We start from the raw sequence: 18,066 nt of genomic DNA on the forward strand, positions 1-18,066 counted from the left end.
TTAAAGAGTACTGGTAACATGTAACAAGAAAAGAGTATCCTCAGAGAAATTCTATAAAAATTAGCAAATGCAATTAAAAAAAAGTGTTACAGGAAACTATCAAAACACAGGAAATTTAGACCTGAGACTGCAGAAACTATACCTGTAATGGTCCTTGGAAGATGGAGAGAATGACTAGGTATATAATGAGGCACTGATAAAAACGGTTAACCAGCCCTACTGTGCATACTGTAGATATTGCAGCACATATTGCATGAAATCACCCATTATCCTCGGGGTTCTGCAACATCTAGACATAGCAACATACCAGCTAGTGGGTAACGTCAAATGGAACAGGGTACTAGAAGCCAAGAGACCTGGATTCTGTTCTTGGGTTGATAAGTCTGCCTGAAACTCAGAAGCCACTTAGACCAAGCCACTTATCCTTTGGTACCTCAGTTTCCCAAAACGTAGAAATGAAATATGCAAGAAGCTGCCTTTTCCTAACTGCTCTAAAAACAAAGAACAGGCAAACACTTAACTCCTTCCTGGGTTTGCCTTCATTAACAAGGAAATTAATAGTAGGATAAAAGTTCAACTCAAGCCTCTCACCAGACTTTATTTTCATTTTTGTTTTTGGCAGGGACCCCCAGTGTTTCTCAACCTTTCTTCACCCAGGATCTAAAATCCATCCGTAATTTATTGCCCAAATATCAAATACTTATGATTCTAAGGACTGATTCAGAGCATAAACCCATAAATGGTTTTGAGTGCAGGTAGGTGGGGGGACTGGTGTAAGTACTTCTCCCTTTCCTGCCTCCTCAACAGTGAGGTCCAACAGCACCATTAAGCAGCTGTGGAACCAGTTACACAATTTCTTGAAGTGGTGCTGCCCCCAGAGCTGAAATGAAAGCAGAGGTGTGGAGTGGAATGGCAGTTTCAGTAGAAAGAGTAGTAGAAGGGAGCAGAGTTTCTACTACCATCAACTTCATTTGTTCCTGCTGGGCCTAGTGTCCAAGGGATTTTGCTGTTTCCACCCACTTCAATCTGAGAGGTGCAACCTAGTGGTCACCACCTCATGAATAAGGCTACGTTTTAGTCACAAGTATTTTTAGTAAAAGTCATGGACAGGTCACGAGCAATAAACAAAAATTCACAGCCCATGACCTGTCCATCACTTTTACTATATACCCCTAACTAAAACTTGGTGGGGGCAGCTCGGAGGAGGGCGGTAGCCCTGGGGGCACTGTGTATACTCAAAGGGTGGCGGGGGGTTGTGTATGGCTGCGCTGCGGGTGCTCGGGGGGGTTGCAGCCCAGGGGGTGCCACGAGTGCTGGGGGAGGGGGTTGGCAGGGCTGGGGTAGGTTCCCTTCCTGGCTCCTGGGAAGCGGTGACCAACAGCTCCTATCTCCACCTGCTGCCTCCGCTCCGCCCCAAGCCCTGGTTTTGCAGCTCCCATTGGCTGGAAACCGCAGCTAATGGGAGCTGTGTGGGTGGTGCCTGCTGGCAGCGGCACCATGTGGAGCTAGGAGCTGAGTTCCTGTCACCCTTCTGGGGAGCCCCCCCCGCAGGTAAACACTGCCCCACACCCCAATCCCCAGGCCTGAGCCCTCCCACACCCAAACTCCTGCTGCTCAGGGGTGGGGGCCTGAGACTGCTCCAGCATCAGCCGGTGCGACTGGCCCAGGGGCTGGCTGAGCTGCTCAGGCAGCTCCCGGGCCAGTGGCCTGGGCCGCTGCATAAGTCACAGAAAGGCACGTAATCTGTGAGCTCTGTGACAAACACGGAGCTTTACTCACGAACCACCAGAAGGTCTTAACCGAAGTTCTACTCTACATCCACTCAGAGATCCTTGAGATTTTCTGCATTTTTTGTCACTTTATACTACTGAAGATCTCTCACCACCACAACCATCATCCTTCTTGTTATAGAGGAATGAATCACAATCACAGAGATTTGAGATAGAGATGGGACAATACATTTCAGAATTCCACCGATTGACGAACTTTCCAAGTACCTTAAATATCAACACAAAGGTCACATACAATAGCTTTGTCTGAAAAACCATTAGTTTAAGATTTTTTTTTAACACATGACAGAAAAAAGAGACATGGTTGTTAAAGAATCTGTGGCATTTGTGTTAGAGCAGAGGGTATAAATCTTGGTACCCTAAGCAAATTCTAGCTCCAATAACTGTACCCTGGCTACCTAATTCCTCCTGAGATTTTCACTTGGCTAGTCCAGTCCCTTCCAGTTCTCAGCTGTCATACACTATTTCTCTGCCAGTAAACAGTTTCCACATGTCACCACAGAGGTGGCCATACTTCAAGCGCAGTTTAAATGTCCTACATATACCCCCTAACAACTTAACCATGCTTTGAGAGATGCAGTATTTATAATGCTCTTTGAGATCCTCATAGGAAACTCACCCTATAAGTGTAAATTATTAATAAAACATGCAAGTTATGCCAGCAAACAGAATTTTCTTCACTGTCTCGAAGTTAACTAATCTACTTTCAGCATCATACTTAATACTCCCCTACCTCTGTACTCTTTCCTCAGATGTGTTTCACCACATGCTTTCACATCTGAGACGTTTTAAAATGTTCTCACAAGATATACTGCTCTGATAATGTAGGAGGGAGGTTTAGCCCTTCACAAAACCTGGACTACTCATTTTCATTGGGCTTCAAATAATTCCCAAAGGTCTGCATTTTGGAGAGGACCTCAAAAACTAAAGGATACTAGTTCTGAGGTAGGAGAAAGACAAGATCTTCTAAAAGTACATTCAAAAGAGGCAAACATAGACTAAACAGAATATAGCAATTGTAGTCCCTTACAGATGTTGAGACATTTTTCATTTTAGAAGCAAGAGTCCGAAGAATCTGTGTTCCCATTTTTCTTCTCACCCACACTGTGGCAAGTGTCCTAGTCTCTCTCTTTTCCTTTATGAAGTGATACAGCTGTGAAACAGCTTGAGAATTTTAACATTTTGTCTTTCAATATGTTGCGCTTATTTTACTCCAACCTAATTTTTTTGCATGTATTCTGTGAACTGGAAACAGGGAGCAGACGAGGCTGCCTCTTTTCTCTGGTTTATTCTCTTTGGTATTAGAATTTTTAATGATAGCAATAAGGAAAGAAAGTGTGTCACAAGGTATCAAATCATAGAGACCGAATGCAAGTCTTTACTAAATACAGACAATTCTCTATTACTAGTTAAAGACCCACCTACTAGTAAACCAGAAAAGTAACAGAACACTGCAGTATTTAGAATAATATCAGGATGTAAAGTCACTTGGGTTCAAATGGAAATTCTGCTACCTTTTTACATTCTGCCATCCTTCTGTTTTTAAGGACTAGCAATTTATATGGGTCACAAAAAGCATGAATGATTTAAGAGTGACATTAAACAAAGCTTTGGAACATACTGAGAGAAAAACAGGAATAATTCAAAAATCAACACTATTAGACAGAGGACTTTTGGAGAGAGAGTCATAGATTCTAAGGCCTGAAGGGAGCACTGTGATCATTGACTCTGCCCTTCTGCATAACAGGCCACAGAACTTCCTTTAATTAATTCCTGTTTGAACTACAGCATATCTCTTAGAAAAACATCCAGTTTTGATTTTAAAATTGCCAGTGATGGAGAATCCACCACAACCCTTAGTAAGTTGTTCCAATGACTAACTGCCCTCATTGTTAGAGACGTACATCTTATTTCAAGCATGAATTTGTCAAGTTTCAACTTCCAGACACTTTGTCTGCTAGATACCTTTGTCTGCCAGATTGAAGAGCCCTCTACCATCAAATTTCTGCTCCCCACATAGCTTCTTACAGACTGTCTCTTATAAAAGTCTCTTTAGGTCTACTCAGCTCCACAATTCACAACTACTTTGTCCCCAAACTACTACCACTAACCAGCTGGAAAATTAACTTTTGGAACTAAAAGTATTTTTTTTTTTTTAGTTTTAGAGGGCAGAAAAAGCATAGATTGAAACTGAAAAAACTATATGCTTCCATGAGGAAAGCAGACATTCATCTACCAAAAGCTAAGCTTTATCAGTCTTACACAAATTAATTAAATCAAATGGAAGAGAACATACCACCACAGGTGAAAATCAATCATTACTTACATACAGTAAATTGCAAGATTATGTCATAAAGCTGCCAGACTATATCATAAAACAGATCAACAGAATATGAAAGTTTTTAGTGACATTAGTCAATACAGTACAGGAGATTGAAACATTTTGGAAACAAGTGGGTTGACATCGGGTGAAAAGAATGGAGGACCTAGCTATTCAGGTCTGAAAATGCAGGCAACACAGAAACTACACCTCATACACAGAAGTTATTCGCTGATTTTCTAAGCCAAAAAACCAAACAATATATCACACCAGTGTTTCACACTCAATTTCTAAAAGGAGGTGAAGAGCAAAATACAACTGCTGAATGTTATGTGAATATAAACCATAGTGTATATATAGTGCTTAGACAAAAACAGAGGTCTATTTGTGTTGTGTGTACATGTGCATATAAGGAAGAAAGGAGCTGGAGGGGAGAGGGAGAGTAATATCTACCAGTATTTACAATTAAAACACAATCTGATGAAAGGTCTTGGATTACCAACCCTTCCATCTAAAGATTGAAAAACTGGATAATCAGCTAAAAAAAATCAGAGTTAAACAGGTTTTGACTATTTAAAGCATGCTCCTAGATTTTACAATTAAGTCACCTACATGCTAAAAGCAAATTTGGGAGGCAGAGTTTGGAAGCAGACTGGCCCAGATAGAAGTCGGTCTGCATCCAGAGACTATGCTGAAATTCATGCAATTACAATCCTTACATGTTACACAAGACCCCCAAGTGAAAGCACGCAACAGGTCCACGAGATAGCAGCTGACGTTGAATATCTGGCAAAGCGAGAGCTGGCATTTATCGCCACATTCTAGGAACGTCCATGCACAGGGTGGTTCTGGGATAGCATTCTGACGAAAATAAATGAACCAGCGAGTGGATCTCCAGATCACCTACTTTACACATACAACCACTGTCCAAAACAACATAGTGTAGATTTCTAGATACTGAAAGAGGGATATGAAGGCTCATGGACCTTGTTTTCCTTATCTCAGATTGTTCACTTTCTTCTCCCCTTCTCCATTCAGTAAACTTTATCTGTTTTCTGTAGGAGTGAGGTACACATGTAACTAATACATTGGAAGCTGCAAGAAGTGTTTCTTGACAGAATTCTTTAATACAAATTGAACAGTTCAAAATCCTTCCTTTTTAAAATGTACTTTGTATTTTGTTGTCTACTTCCTGAAAAACAAAACAGTGAAGAGTTCTCTCCTAAGTTACTTACCTTATAGTAACTTGGATTCTTTGAGATATGTTATCTACATGGATTCCACTCCTGGTGAGCATATTCCCCATGCACGCAAGACTGGATTATTTTTGGCCAGCAACGTCTGTTGGGGCCATGCTTGCGCTCTAGGCGCCCTCTGTTACAAGTCTGGATGAATATATTTCTTCCAAAGAGGGAGCTACTCTGTCTAGTGTCATAGGGCATACCCAAATCCTATCCACAATCTGAACAGGAGAGCTCATCAGTATTGTGGTGGTATTTGCAGACGGTACCAAGGCAGATGCACCTCTAGCCACAGATGAGTCCAGCAAGGGTGACTCCAGTTATGTGGTCATTGTGAGATCACTTGGTACTGAGAACCTGGGCTAGAAACATCTGCACCATGGAGGTCAACATCAGAGTTATGGGCACCAAGGTTATCAGTACCAAGTGTGCTGTGCTGACATTGGTACCAAGTCAATAGTACTAGGGGGGAAGTACGAACCTTGGTTTCAGATGGTACCACAGATATCTTAGTGACCAGCCAACATACTTTGATCCATCATACTTAGATCTAGCCTGTGAACTCCCTTTCCACGGAAGAGCAAGAGCCAATACAGAGGCATGATGGGCCTTCTGCCTCATTTTACTAAGCACCAGAGAAGATGACCTATGCCTACACTCGTCCTTGCAGTGATGTTCCTTCCTATCCCTTTCTGATGACTGGGTAAAGGAGGTCTTGACTGCTCTTCAATACTCAGTAGTCAAAGAGTTAAAGCTCTTCAATGAAAAAATGAGCCCAGGAGCTCACAGCAGAGCCACTGCTCACAGGAGCACTAGCTGAAAGTTCAGGCTTCAAAGGTTCTTTTTCCTCATACTTTGAAGAGGCTCTTCATTGAGCACTCCAGCAGAAAGAGCCTGAGGCAGGCCTTGCTTGCTTTCTGTGTCAGAGACACGCCCCTCGCCAAGGCACAAGAGGCACCTAGAGTGTGCCCATCACTGAGCAGGAGAGCAACCTCACAAGAGGGACAAATTTTAAATCCTAGTGACTTTAATTCAGTCATAGTGTCTTGAGTTCCAGTACTGGAGATATGTCCTAATCTACTATAAAAGGGTTTGCTTTTGTTTTTTTGCCAATGGGCACAAATAAAACTAAACTAACTACTACTAACTAGACTAACGAGACCACGTGTAAGTATACACTAAAGGAGTTCCATCTTGCTGCCATGGGCAGTAAGAAGGAATTGAAGGACAATTTTGCTTGCTCCACCCTTTACGCCCCAAAGGCATGTAGGGTGCAGGCACTGCCCCAAAGGACCCTGCGTGCCAAAAAGAATCTAGTCGTGTGGAAATGGGGCACATGCACACCAGAAGTATTATCCACATGGACAGTCACTCGAAAATGAATAATGTTTTAGTGAATGGTTCCATTCTAAGCAGAGAATGGTTATTTATAAACCATTCGAATTACACTATCCTTATTCTCCAAGGAAATCTAGTTCAAAGAGGTACTCTCTTATATGGCAGGCTAAACTTGTTTAGGTTTTATAAATGAAAAGAAAAAAAAATACAAATGCAACTCTGTTAAGAAATTCCAAGTTGATATAAACTGCTTCATACCTTCACCAGAAATGAGACTATGAACAATGAAATGTGTTTAAACACAAACTCAACTTTTTCCAAATGTATAAACTAATAAAATCTGAAAGATACTAATTATTGACTAGGCTACTCAGTATCAACTGTACATTTATATTTTGCTCTTCATCTTCATAGTGTTTTAGAAACCATTAACTAATAAAAATAATGCTTTTCTTTGTTTCTTCTTATCCTACCTCCATATGTACATTTTGTTCCCTTGTATCTCCTTACGAGGACCAGGGATTTGTTGAGACAGTTCTACTTGCTGTTAATTGTTGGGCACAAGTAAGCAAACAAAAGTAACAAAGTAATCCAGGTTCAATTCTGTACAACATTTATTGAACAGACATATTTCAACTCTAGTTGATATTTCCCCCTTTAATCTTGCAGTGTTGATTCAGGGAATCTGAAGTATTTATCTATTTAATTATGAACAAGCACAGATCAATGTTCTGTGGCACTTACAGTGCTTTTTCTCTGAACCATGCAGAACTGAGAACATGACTGTCAAGGTGACAAGTCATTTTTCTCCTAATGGAAATATCCATTAGAAACATAAAATAATAAAATTAACAGAGCAGACAAGGGATAAACAACATAAGAATACTACCAAAAAAGTAATGGAGAGTTAGTTACACTACATATTACTAAAAATGTGCTGTATCAATTACAATATAGATGCAAGAAATGTTGCACTTCACTGTTCAAGTTCATACCTAGACTGTTGGAAACATACCATTTTTATAAATGTTCCACTTTGACCTGTGAGAACAGAACAGTCTACAAAGACCTAAACCGTCTGTGTGCTGGCTGTTAAGCTAGTCTGAAATATACTTCATAAATGTTCAATCTGTTCACAATCTAGCTATGAATATGTTCAAAGAGGTTCCTTCATTGCTTTATATTTGTTGTAAATAGTGCAGGTGGTATTTTTATTAATATGATGTGTAAAACATCATAGTTTCCCTATTCAATTTTATATTGGTGCCTGACCAAATGCAGAGAGCTGCAAAGGGGTGTGACAGGGTGCTGAGTGAGAAGCACTTAATCAGCCCCTGCCACTCCTGCTCCAATCAAGGAGAATGGATTGGGGCTGGTTGGATAGCCCTGTGTCTGCCTGGTAACGGGCAGCACCTGCCAGCCTCATTAACGAGGGCTATAAAGGTTCGGAGGAAGCGAAAGGCTAAGCACAGAGGGAGTTGGGAGCCTTCTGGTCTGTTGCTGGCCAGGCCTGTACTTGGCAAAGTGGGCTGCGAAACCTATACACAGGTGGAAAGTGGTGGTGGGAAAACAACTGTAAATAAAGAACACTGGTGTTGCATCAAGCTGAGGCATTCCTGACTGACTGGAGAGGGCAACAGGGTCCAAAACCAGATGGGCCCATGGTGCGCCTTGTTACAGGGGGCTTCTACAGATCTGAGCAGGAAAGGTAAAACAATAACAGATATAATTTAGCTTTAGGTACACGCCTTCAAAGCAGCTAAGTGCACAATGCCTGGGCTATCAAATGAGGGAGCAGCAGCTACCTAGCTGGCTTCATCCAGGCTAGAACTTTTCGCTTTCTATCACTGAGATCAAAAGACCGGGATCATTTTAAAAAGAAACTGAAGAGGTTTTTGAGGTGAGCTGGTCTTGGGTGCTGTTAGCGGTGGGTGGGGAAAATAAGCTGAAAAGAGGATGCACTCAAAGACAAAGGGAAAAGGCTACAAGCAGTGTAGGCTGGTTCTCCCAACTCAGAGATGGGGAAATAAGCCAGACGCACCTGAGCGGTGGATAGAGAGATTAAGTTTAGGCAAGGGAATATGTATGTACAGCCTTTTATTTTATATCTACTAATCTAAGTATTGTGTACCCTTTCAGCAAAATAAATCATGTTTTGTTTTGAAGAAGCTGATTCTGTCTCACTGCAAGTGTACGTTGTCACAAGCTCCGAAAGAGAAACCCTTGCGGGGTCATACCCCAGTAGGACCTGCAGCATTAGTTACAGTTGATACCCAAGGGATCCTGGTGTGACAGTGGGCAAACTGTGGAATTCCACCCCAGAAATGGTAAAGGCCAAAGGCCTGACACCTCTAGGTGGTGCTCTCACAGAGACCCCAAAGAACGGACAGAGGTACAGCTAGCCCAGTGACAGAACAAGACTCACCCTGTAATTATATCTGTCTCTGTTAAGCTGCTAAAAAATCTAACTAAATACTGTGTTATTTAGACATCTATTAGATGACTTCCATAATGTTCTAGTTCTTTCAGAAGTACATATTGTTTATTCAATAATCTTTAACCTTGTACATGATTAAATTTATACTGCAGTTTCTAAATAAACTTAATAACTGAGCTATCATGAAAGATATTCAATCAAATGGAAGCCTTCCATTATACAGGAGTATTCATATGATGTACATTCATGATTTTTTTTTTTTTTTCAAATGAAACCTATTACCATCTGGCTAAAACTGCTTCTTAGCTTTTTAGTAGCCAATGACAGTTCTATTTGTACCATTTGAACAACAGTTTCCATGCTCCTGGCTGACCACTATTACTGATTTACATACTGGAGGAAAAGCTATTTGGGTATTAGGGTTTTCTAGCTGATAAGCCATTGGATGGGAGCAATTAACAGGCTCTAAATTCAAACACTAGAGAAAATATTTTTAAAGTGAAATGCTTTTCAATTTTTGCTTCTCACACATATATTATGCGGTCAGACCACCACCTGTTTTCAGACTCCCAAATAAGGGGAAATATGTGCTGCAATATCTAGGCACAAGAGTATATCCAGGAAACCATATGGCGGCCCTGACTAGGTAGATTTCCAAAAATCTGTCTAAGGGGGACAATGTCCCACCAATGACCAAAAAGAAAAAAAAAAAATTAAAAAAAAAAGTGGGGAGACGGAGGGGGGAGGGAGGGATTAAAATGTTAAATAAGGATTGTGCCCTAATTTTTTGTTTTTCTTACCTTAGTTCAGGTGATTCGGCCCTCCCATATCGCTCCTGCCACTTCCCGATGCCTGAACTGGCTTTTCTGGAAGCAGTGCTTGTCTGTGACTGAGAAGAGGTGCTGTTTCTGGTGAGATAAATTTTCTAGGTCTTTCTTTTCTTGTCTCTATCTTTTCTGTTCTTTGAGCTCCTCTTCTCTTCCCTACTCCCATTTCCACTGTCATTCTTCCACTCCCTCCACCCAGCATATCAACTACTGTTAAAAGCTAGCAGGAGTTCTTATGTAAGACAAGAAGCTTTACTAGCAAATTTATAAACAACACTACCGCTAGCGCCTCATACTACACTGGGAATTTTTAACAAGTGACATCAGACTGGGATTGCAGTGCAATCCTATCACCTGAAATAAGCTGTACCTAGTTAAAATTCTCTTATTTTAAGGGATAAGCATCTACAATAGTTTTTCCACGTTTTTTCATTAACCCACTAATTTGCAATGAAAAAAGTCAGAGTAACCTTCCCTCATATACAAACAGGGTGCAGGGAAGGTGCTGGTGGTGATGAGCTTTGTACTGCTGTTACAGCATTCTACCAAAAATGTTTTAAGTAGAAGCATGCATTGCAAATGATCCAAGACTAAGTTGTTTATAATAATTTACAAATATTTTTCTTTCAAAGTCTCATCTGACCATTTATAAGAAACATTGTTTTTGGCATAGCAACTTATAACTCAGCGTATTCTAAAATAGCAGGCAACAAATACTAAAAAAAAGTCAGCTTTGCCATTATAAGGACATGCAATTACAATGATTTAAGCAAAGTTTATATATAATACAGACACACAATATACACATCTATTCTAAATGTGTACTGATGGGGAAGAAATAGATAGAAATATAAATGCTGGCATGCTGATTTGTGCTCTCTGTTGCCATACAAGAGAACCAGGTTAGATTTCCAATCTCTACTCCCAAAGATATCAAAAGTTGGGGAGTAAACTTGGCTCTTTAAGAAAAGGAGTGCACCTCCAATTGCTCAAGAATAACTCCTCTAATTAATAACAATGTTTACTGACTTTAGTATCACTGGAAAATCAGAATATGGTAGCTGCAAGCTGAGACTCAAAGATAAGGGATGTGAGGGGAAATGAAAGTAGGCAGGAGAACACTGGGAAAGGGAAGAGGCATGGCATGAAATTTTAATTCCATCTGCAGTATGTCAAAGGGATTTTCCTTACAAAATAACATTCAATTTCAATACACACAAACACAGTGCTTAAACTAAAACTGCACACTCCTATAATATACATCTACAGAATATGCAATCCAGGTCTACACTACCAATGTTTTCCACATATTTTAAGCTAATATATTTAAAAATCTAATTTCATAGTAGTTCATTAACACTATCTAAAGTATTTAAAATACCAATGTAAAAATGGGCTGTGTTACACAAGGCATCGTATCATGGAACAACAATGGTACTCTGCACAGTTCTAAAGCAATCACACCTGGAATACTGTGTTCAGTCTGGGAATCTCATTACCAATAGAGACAAACTACAGGTAATTCAGATAAGAGAAATAAAAATTGTCAGGGGGGTTGGAAGGATATATAAATGAGGGAAGGTTAAAAGTAATACGGTTTCTTGGATAAATAAAGGTCGGTGGAGGGACTTGAAAATAACCTACCAACATCTGAACAGCGTAAGCCCCAAGCACAGAGAAGAACTATTTAGTTTAGTACAATGGAGTATAACTCAGAGCAACAGGCGGGGAACATTTTGGCTGAATATCAAGCAAGGATTTCTTTACAGAGAGATGTATTTGTCTGTTAAACAGCCTTTCAAAAATGTGATATAAGCCCCCTTCTTTGGGATATTTAAAATTACTCCTGACATAGTACTAAAAAATGAATAGCAAAAAACCTTGAATTGGGGAAGAGTGGGACTGGATGACTCAATACATTTCCACTGCCATCATCTGTAACGTCTACGATACTATGATAAAATGCCTTCAGGTTTTTTGAGTTGCCAGCAGAATTGCTCTTCAGGACCATTTGATAACTAGAACAAAGTAGAGTCATGAACTCCAAAGACAGCCAAGTTCATAATCACAAACACAGTAAAGCTTAGAGTTGAAGGGAGGACACAAGCAGTACATATTAAAGCCAGGGAGGTTGGAACAATACTACAGTAATGAAGTTATTTCCTCCACTTTTAAGGAAAGTATGCTAAGTGTCAACCAAGTGCAAGAAAGCAAGAGATACCTTGTAGGGCGGGGACTAGATCCCAGGAGCCCGGAGCTGTTTTTATTCTAGCTTTCCAACTCTAAATTTTGTTTATTTCAAAAAAATATTTGTGTTAGTGCCAGTATTGCAGTGTTAACAAGAGACATTTTGGTGGCTATTCTACTCTTTGGTAACCAAATTAACTATATAGAAAATACTATATGAGATACCAACACTGGGATTTTCATTGTTGTCCTGTTTGGTCCTATCGTTTTTTCCTGGTCTGTCATGCTACCATTTCTTTTAGGAATATCACAGGAGTCGCATTGCATGCGCAAAGAGAAATGCTTCACTGAGAGCTGGTTACAAACTGAAACTGAGTAAGATCATGCTTCCTTGCATATTTTTAACTAGTCACATTTTTTTAATTTTTACAACAGATCAAAACCTTTAAAAAGAAAACTCTTTATGACAAGTTATGAAATTATGACTGTCCAACTGACCTGTTTGTTGGGATTCCTGATTTGAACAGTGGGGGAGGAGATGTAAACTCAGCTTTGGTCAATTGCACTGCCACCTCCTTCTCCATATTTCCAGTTCTGCCCTGCTGTACCTTCAAAATAACGTTTTCCTCATTAGCTCAGCCTCAGAAGTTTAACAGTACCATCACTCGATGCAACAATACACACTGGTAAGACAGACCACATGACTCTGGGGATTGGTCCTGCTTTGAGCAGGGGTTGGACTAGATGACCTCCTGAGGTCCCTTCCAACCCTGATATTCTATGATTCACAACTTTAATAATATTAAAACTATCATTCTTGCACAGTTAATAAAATCCCACATTTTACAAGGAAGAGTTACTTGCAAAAAATTGTTTTTAACAATAAAAAAGGAAACTAAAGAGCTTCACATTTATCTATGAAGATCAAAATTCCTAACTTTTTCAAGGCATATGACCAAGGACAATAAAATCTGGGTTAAATTAGTCTTCCTGCAGACTCTTTTTATAAAATAACAACATTTTGATATAAAATATCGAAGTTATTTTCAAAGACACTCCTCATCAAGAAAACTAATGGAATGTAAAGTCTTTACATCAAAAACAAACTGCAAAACAAGGTGAAAACATTCTTCATTTAATGAGACAGTAACTACAACCTAATTAACTTATATACTTGTTCATTAGCCCATTCATTTATAAGCCAACCCCCCAAGATGGATAGGTAAAAATAGTAAAAACTGTATGACCCTTTCATAAGCCAACCCTATATTTCAGGGGTTGGCAAACTTTGGCTCCCACTGGCTGGGAACGGCGAACCGCGGCCACAGGGAGCTGAGGGGCTCCGTGCCTGTGAACGCTCCAGGTAAACAAAATGACAATGTATTACATATTCAATTCAATGATTTCATAGAGTTTAAAATCATCAAATTTTGGTATAAACCTCTTTATAAGCCAACCCCCGCTCTTTGATGTATCACTTTTTTACCAGAAATATTCGGCTTATGAACGTGTATATATGGTAATTACCTCACTGTTGAAAGCCATACCAAGAATATTCAATTCATGTACTTTAACCATGCAGCTACTGGCATTTTCAGTTTAGTAACAAATATTAGAAATGTAGAAAAGTTTGTAAAGTAGTGCAAGATTTTGTAGCATTTCTATCTTAAGTACTTCTGGTGCAAATACCTCTAACACCTATTTTTCCCCACAGATTCTGCAGCTGACAGTGGCACAGTTTATAAGCAAAGTATCTGAAAGACTTTGTTAGGGAAATATGTGAGCACTATGAAAGAAACAGAAGTAGTAGTAATTCAGTAGTGGAATGACACACATATGCCACCTCTTCAGAGACTCTCTTTGGAAAAGCAGTAGCAAAAGTGGAATTAGGAGCCAAAAAAACCCTAAGACCTTTTCTAAGTATACTGTATGAGATATGCATTAGCCAATAAGGTAGATCAAGAACCAAAATTTTAAATGAAGAATTAGAAATATAATAAGAGTTATACTTTCCTATGCTTTTTTAACAATACACACTCAACTTTCCAGTCCTTAACATCTGTAAAACAATTTCCATTTAACAACATTTATTGGATGATTGTTTAGATACCAATATCTCAAATTATTATATGGGAATTTAGCTAAATCATGGTATACTTCCATATAGGCTCTGATCTTGTAACTTTTCACATGACAATGGACTGCAGAGCCTTTGCACAGCCCCAATGCCTTAAACAGAGCTCCACACAGGCACAGTAGTCCAACCTTAGATGGTAAGTTGTCTAACGCAAGGATTGTGTCTTCCTTTACGAATTTATGTACAAACACTTCAGAGACTTTCAGTGCTTAAGTAATTAGTAATGATAATAAACAATCTTGGATTCTTTATCCTCACAGGATATCCAGCTTAAAGAGAAATCATTGTGGAGCTATTTCCATGTATAGTAAAGTAATTTTGTATTCAACATTTTGTTGCCATGGTCACACTGGAATTTTAACAAATTTCTAATCAAACATGCAAAAGAGTGGCATAATTGTTCAAGTTTTCCTTTTAACCAGAAATAAAAAGGCATAATAGCTAGAAAAACTGAATAACTAATTATTACAGACCCTTCAGGTGAAGGATAAAATCCCTAAAGATTTCTATTGGCCAATCAATTCTGGAAAAAGTGAAAATACTGAGATTTATTTTTGTTAGTTACTTCAGGGCTAGTCTAAACCTATAATATGAAGGCAAATAATATTTTCGTTTTTATAGTTCAATGGAGAATGAAAAGTGTTTAACAAAATGATAAAATAAGCATGTTCTTCATTACCCTGTTCAGCTTACTCTATTTTCTCATCCTAACCAAATGTATGCCCTTTTATGTTTTAGACCCTTCAAATGATCAGCCATAGAATGCTATTTCAAAAACTAAAACCATACATTTACAAAATTGTTTTGTCACATTCTAATTGTAAACATAGCTCAAATATGAAGTCTGGAGTGGTTATGAACAAACTGTATTCAAATAAAATTCATTCATGGTTTCATTATGGGGAAATTAACAAGATTAATATTAAATGATAGGTTCTGTACTAACCCAGACAGAAGTTATATTCTTCAAAAGAAAAAATGTCTTTGTCCTCAGACATCTATAGGAGATATGTACATATCCTCCTCATTCCCAGAAAAGGCACGTAAATTGGAAGACACGCATGGCCAACAATCTCTTGTGTTTAGACAATGAAAATACTTACCTAAACCACGACATATCACTAGCTCTTGCCCCCACGCTGTCTTCCTGTTAGAGCTTCAAACCTCAATCCCCAGACTCAAGTGAGGAAGCCTCTGAGTCGGATCACTTAAATCTCCCCTTACCAAGGTAAGCAGCAGGTTCAGAAGAGAGTCTGACCTTGTAATGGTTAGTTGCAATGGGAGACCACACTCCTTGCATTTTCTGAACTCTGCCATGATGAACACGGAGGAAAGAAAAGCTACAGAAGCTACTGTAAAGAATATCCTCACTGAGACAGAGAAGAAAACTAGTGGACACTGCAGCAATGTAGGAGTGAGAAATGGCGCACCTCCCCCCCCCCCAACAAACAAACAAAAAAAACCCCACCCACCTGGCTACAATTGCTGTTTCTGTTGCTGTAGCATGGAATAGAGAAACAGCAATCATCTATTCTGAACTGGTTTTAATGAAGTTCAAGAATGAAATACTTACCATACATTACAACTCAACAACCAAAATAAAATGACTTTAGTATTGCAACTGAATCTACAGACTTATTTATATTAAAAGCAGTTTTAATATAAATTGAATGATTGAAGAGTGACTTTCAAAAAAAGAGAAAATTTAAGTCAATGCTTCACTCCAGTCTACTGAAAATAAAAGCAAGTAGCTAGGTTGTGTTTCTGTTAAAATACTGATATTTTCTTATGGCAGTTTGTCCTCATTTAGACAAATATCAGATGGAAATAAAGCAGAGTACATCTAACCCATATTAGACAACAGAAGAACTTAAAAGAAAAGACATCTTCACATCTCAGACTCACTGAGGATGAAGGGTACAAAACAAAGTAAAATAACTACAAGGCTGTGGGGTAAAATATCATGCCATAACAGCCTCCAATAGCCTCCAAAGCCTCTCCAGAACCACTGCAGGAATTCTTTAACCTGAATAACAAATGCACTATAACTAAAAATATAAAACCACCACATAAAGCAAGTATAGTTTCACTTAGCAGTTGTTAGTGCTCTAGGCCATTAACTCACATGCTTGCAGCAGTGATAACAAAACAAACTTTTTTTTTCAATTCAGCAACTTTGTGAGATACACTGAAAGTCACTGATGTAAGATGAGAGCTTAGAAAAATAGCTATGTCCACTTCAATCTTGCCTCTATCACTTGAGAGTGGTATGGGAAGCAATACTCAACAAAAATGAGAGCAACCAAGGAAAGTTTACTAAAATTCACCTTAAAAAGATTGTATCTGCCATCTTGAATCTCTGCACCTGGTGTTACTTCCATAGAATTGTCTTCGGCCTAAGTTAAATAACACATTGCCCATTAAGATACCACACAACTTTGAATTGATGGGCTACATCATGACTAACACATGGTTACAGCCTAGAAGTGCCACTATCTGCACAAATAGTCAACGAAACAACAGAGAAAGATTCTGGGTGGCGGGAAAAGAAAGATAAAGTATGAACTTATTAATAATGATATTGTACCAGACAGAAGAGGTTTCTAACACACAAACAGTGACACAGCACCATAACAGCTTTATGGGGGGGGGGGGAGGAGTGTTTACATATTATGGAATACCACAAAAATGTTATTAATTACCATAATTTTATTTGTAGTTGAGGTAACTGGTAAAATTTCGAGTCCCATTCGTATCCTCTTTTGTTTTTCACAGTAAGCTTTCCAGGTATCTTCATTAAACCCATAATTGAAATAATCTGAAAGATCAGCACCTTCAAACAGAAAAGCACAAATTCTAAGAATTAAGCATTATAACTCATCCTTCCTTTTCTACTTCTATTTCTGCTTTGTTTATAGCAACAGAAAGAATCAGAAATCAGGGGAAAGTCCCAATGTTAAGAATTATAGATTTCTTACACTGAATAATATGCAACCTTCTACTGTTCAACATATTTGATGTCTATTCTGGTCATGCTATACATTCCAATTTTGCAGAGATCAGGCTTTAAACAATAAATCAAAAAGCAATATGCCTCTTACATCTTTGTAAAGACATCATTTCCATCTTCAAAGCAATTTACAAAATACTCCAATGAGCAGTTTACAGGGATAAAAAGAATGCAAATACTGGCCAAATCTGGCTTTACCATATGTATAGGGAGAGGGGTAAGCAGAAAACAATGAACACATGCAGAGACCTTAAGAGTCAACCTTCTCCTCAAAGTCTGTGGGTGCCCTGCATGAATACAATATATCAGAGAGTGACAAGAGCTAAGGGGCAATCATTCTATGTAGCTTTTACTGCTAGTAACATTATTTTCTGCTTTATCTCTGGCTCCATGCCTGAATGTGCTACCAATGGCAACAACCCTAGAGAACTTTGGATTTTCCACTCATGGATCTCTCAGGATGTCCATGAATTTAGCTGGGCATATACCATGACCCTTTCTCCCTGCCACTTGTTGACAGGTGTTTGCAGTGGATACCCTGGAACTCCAGATTAATACATTCTCATCAGCGTAACTCATCTCCCTTTACATGTTTTTCAAGAAGGACTGGATGATTTAGCTCATTAATTGTACAATTAAACATGAGTACTATTGTGTATATTACTTCCATTTGTAGGGCGTTACCACTAAATTAATCTGCTGTGGGTAAAAACTCTCCAAAGTAATCTATTAAATATACTTGTATTTCAATTTATGTATACATTATTATGCAATAAGAA

At 38.9% G+C, this 18,066-nt stretch overlaps 1 protein-coding gene across 25 annotated transcripts in view; it reads right to left on the reverse strand.

Moving 5' to 3' along the window:
* Positions 1-18,066, reverse strand: part of FIP1L1 (factor interacting with PAPOLA and CPSF1) — a 70,195-nt gene that overhangs the window by 34,702 nt on the left and 17,427 nt on the right. For 6 of the 25 annotated variants that reach the window (XM_043544378.1, XM_043544377.1, XM_037897774.2 and 3 more), the window contains 5 exons: positions 16,980-17,110; positions 16,605-16,673; positions 12,639-12,748; positions 11,834-11,971; positions 9,927-10,034 (listed from right to left, as the gene is read on the reverse strand). In XM_043544378.1, coding sequence (XP_043400313.1) covers positions 9,927-10,034; positions 11,834-11,971; positions 12,639-12,748; positions 16,605-16,673; positions 16,980-17,110 — 556 coding nt within the window. The remainder of the gene's footprint in view (positions 1-9,926; positions 10,035-11,833; positions 11,972-12,638; positions 12,749-16,604; positions 16,674-16,979; positions 17,111-18,066) is intronic. The other 19 variants (XM_043544379.1, XM_043544368.1, XM_037897777.2 and 16 more) reach the window with 7 other exon arrangements.

This window comes from Chelonia mydas, chromosome 4 (assembly GCF_015237465.2).
Source record: "Chelonia mydas isolate rCheMyd1 chromosome 4, rCheMyd1.pri.v2, whole genome shotgun sequence".
In the NCBI taxonomy this organism is placed as follows: Eukaryota; Metazoa; Chordata; order Testudines; family Cheloniidae; genus Chelonia; species Chelonia mydas.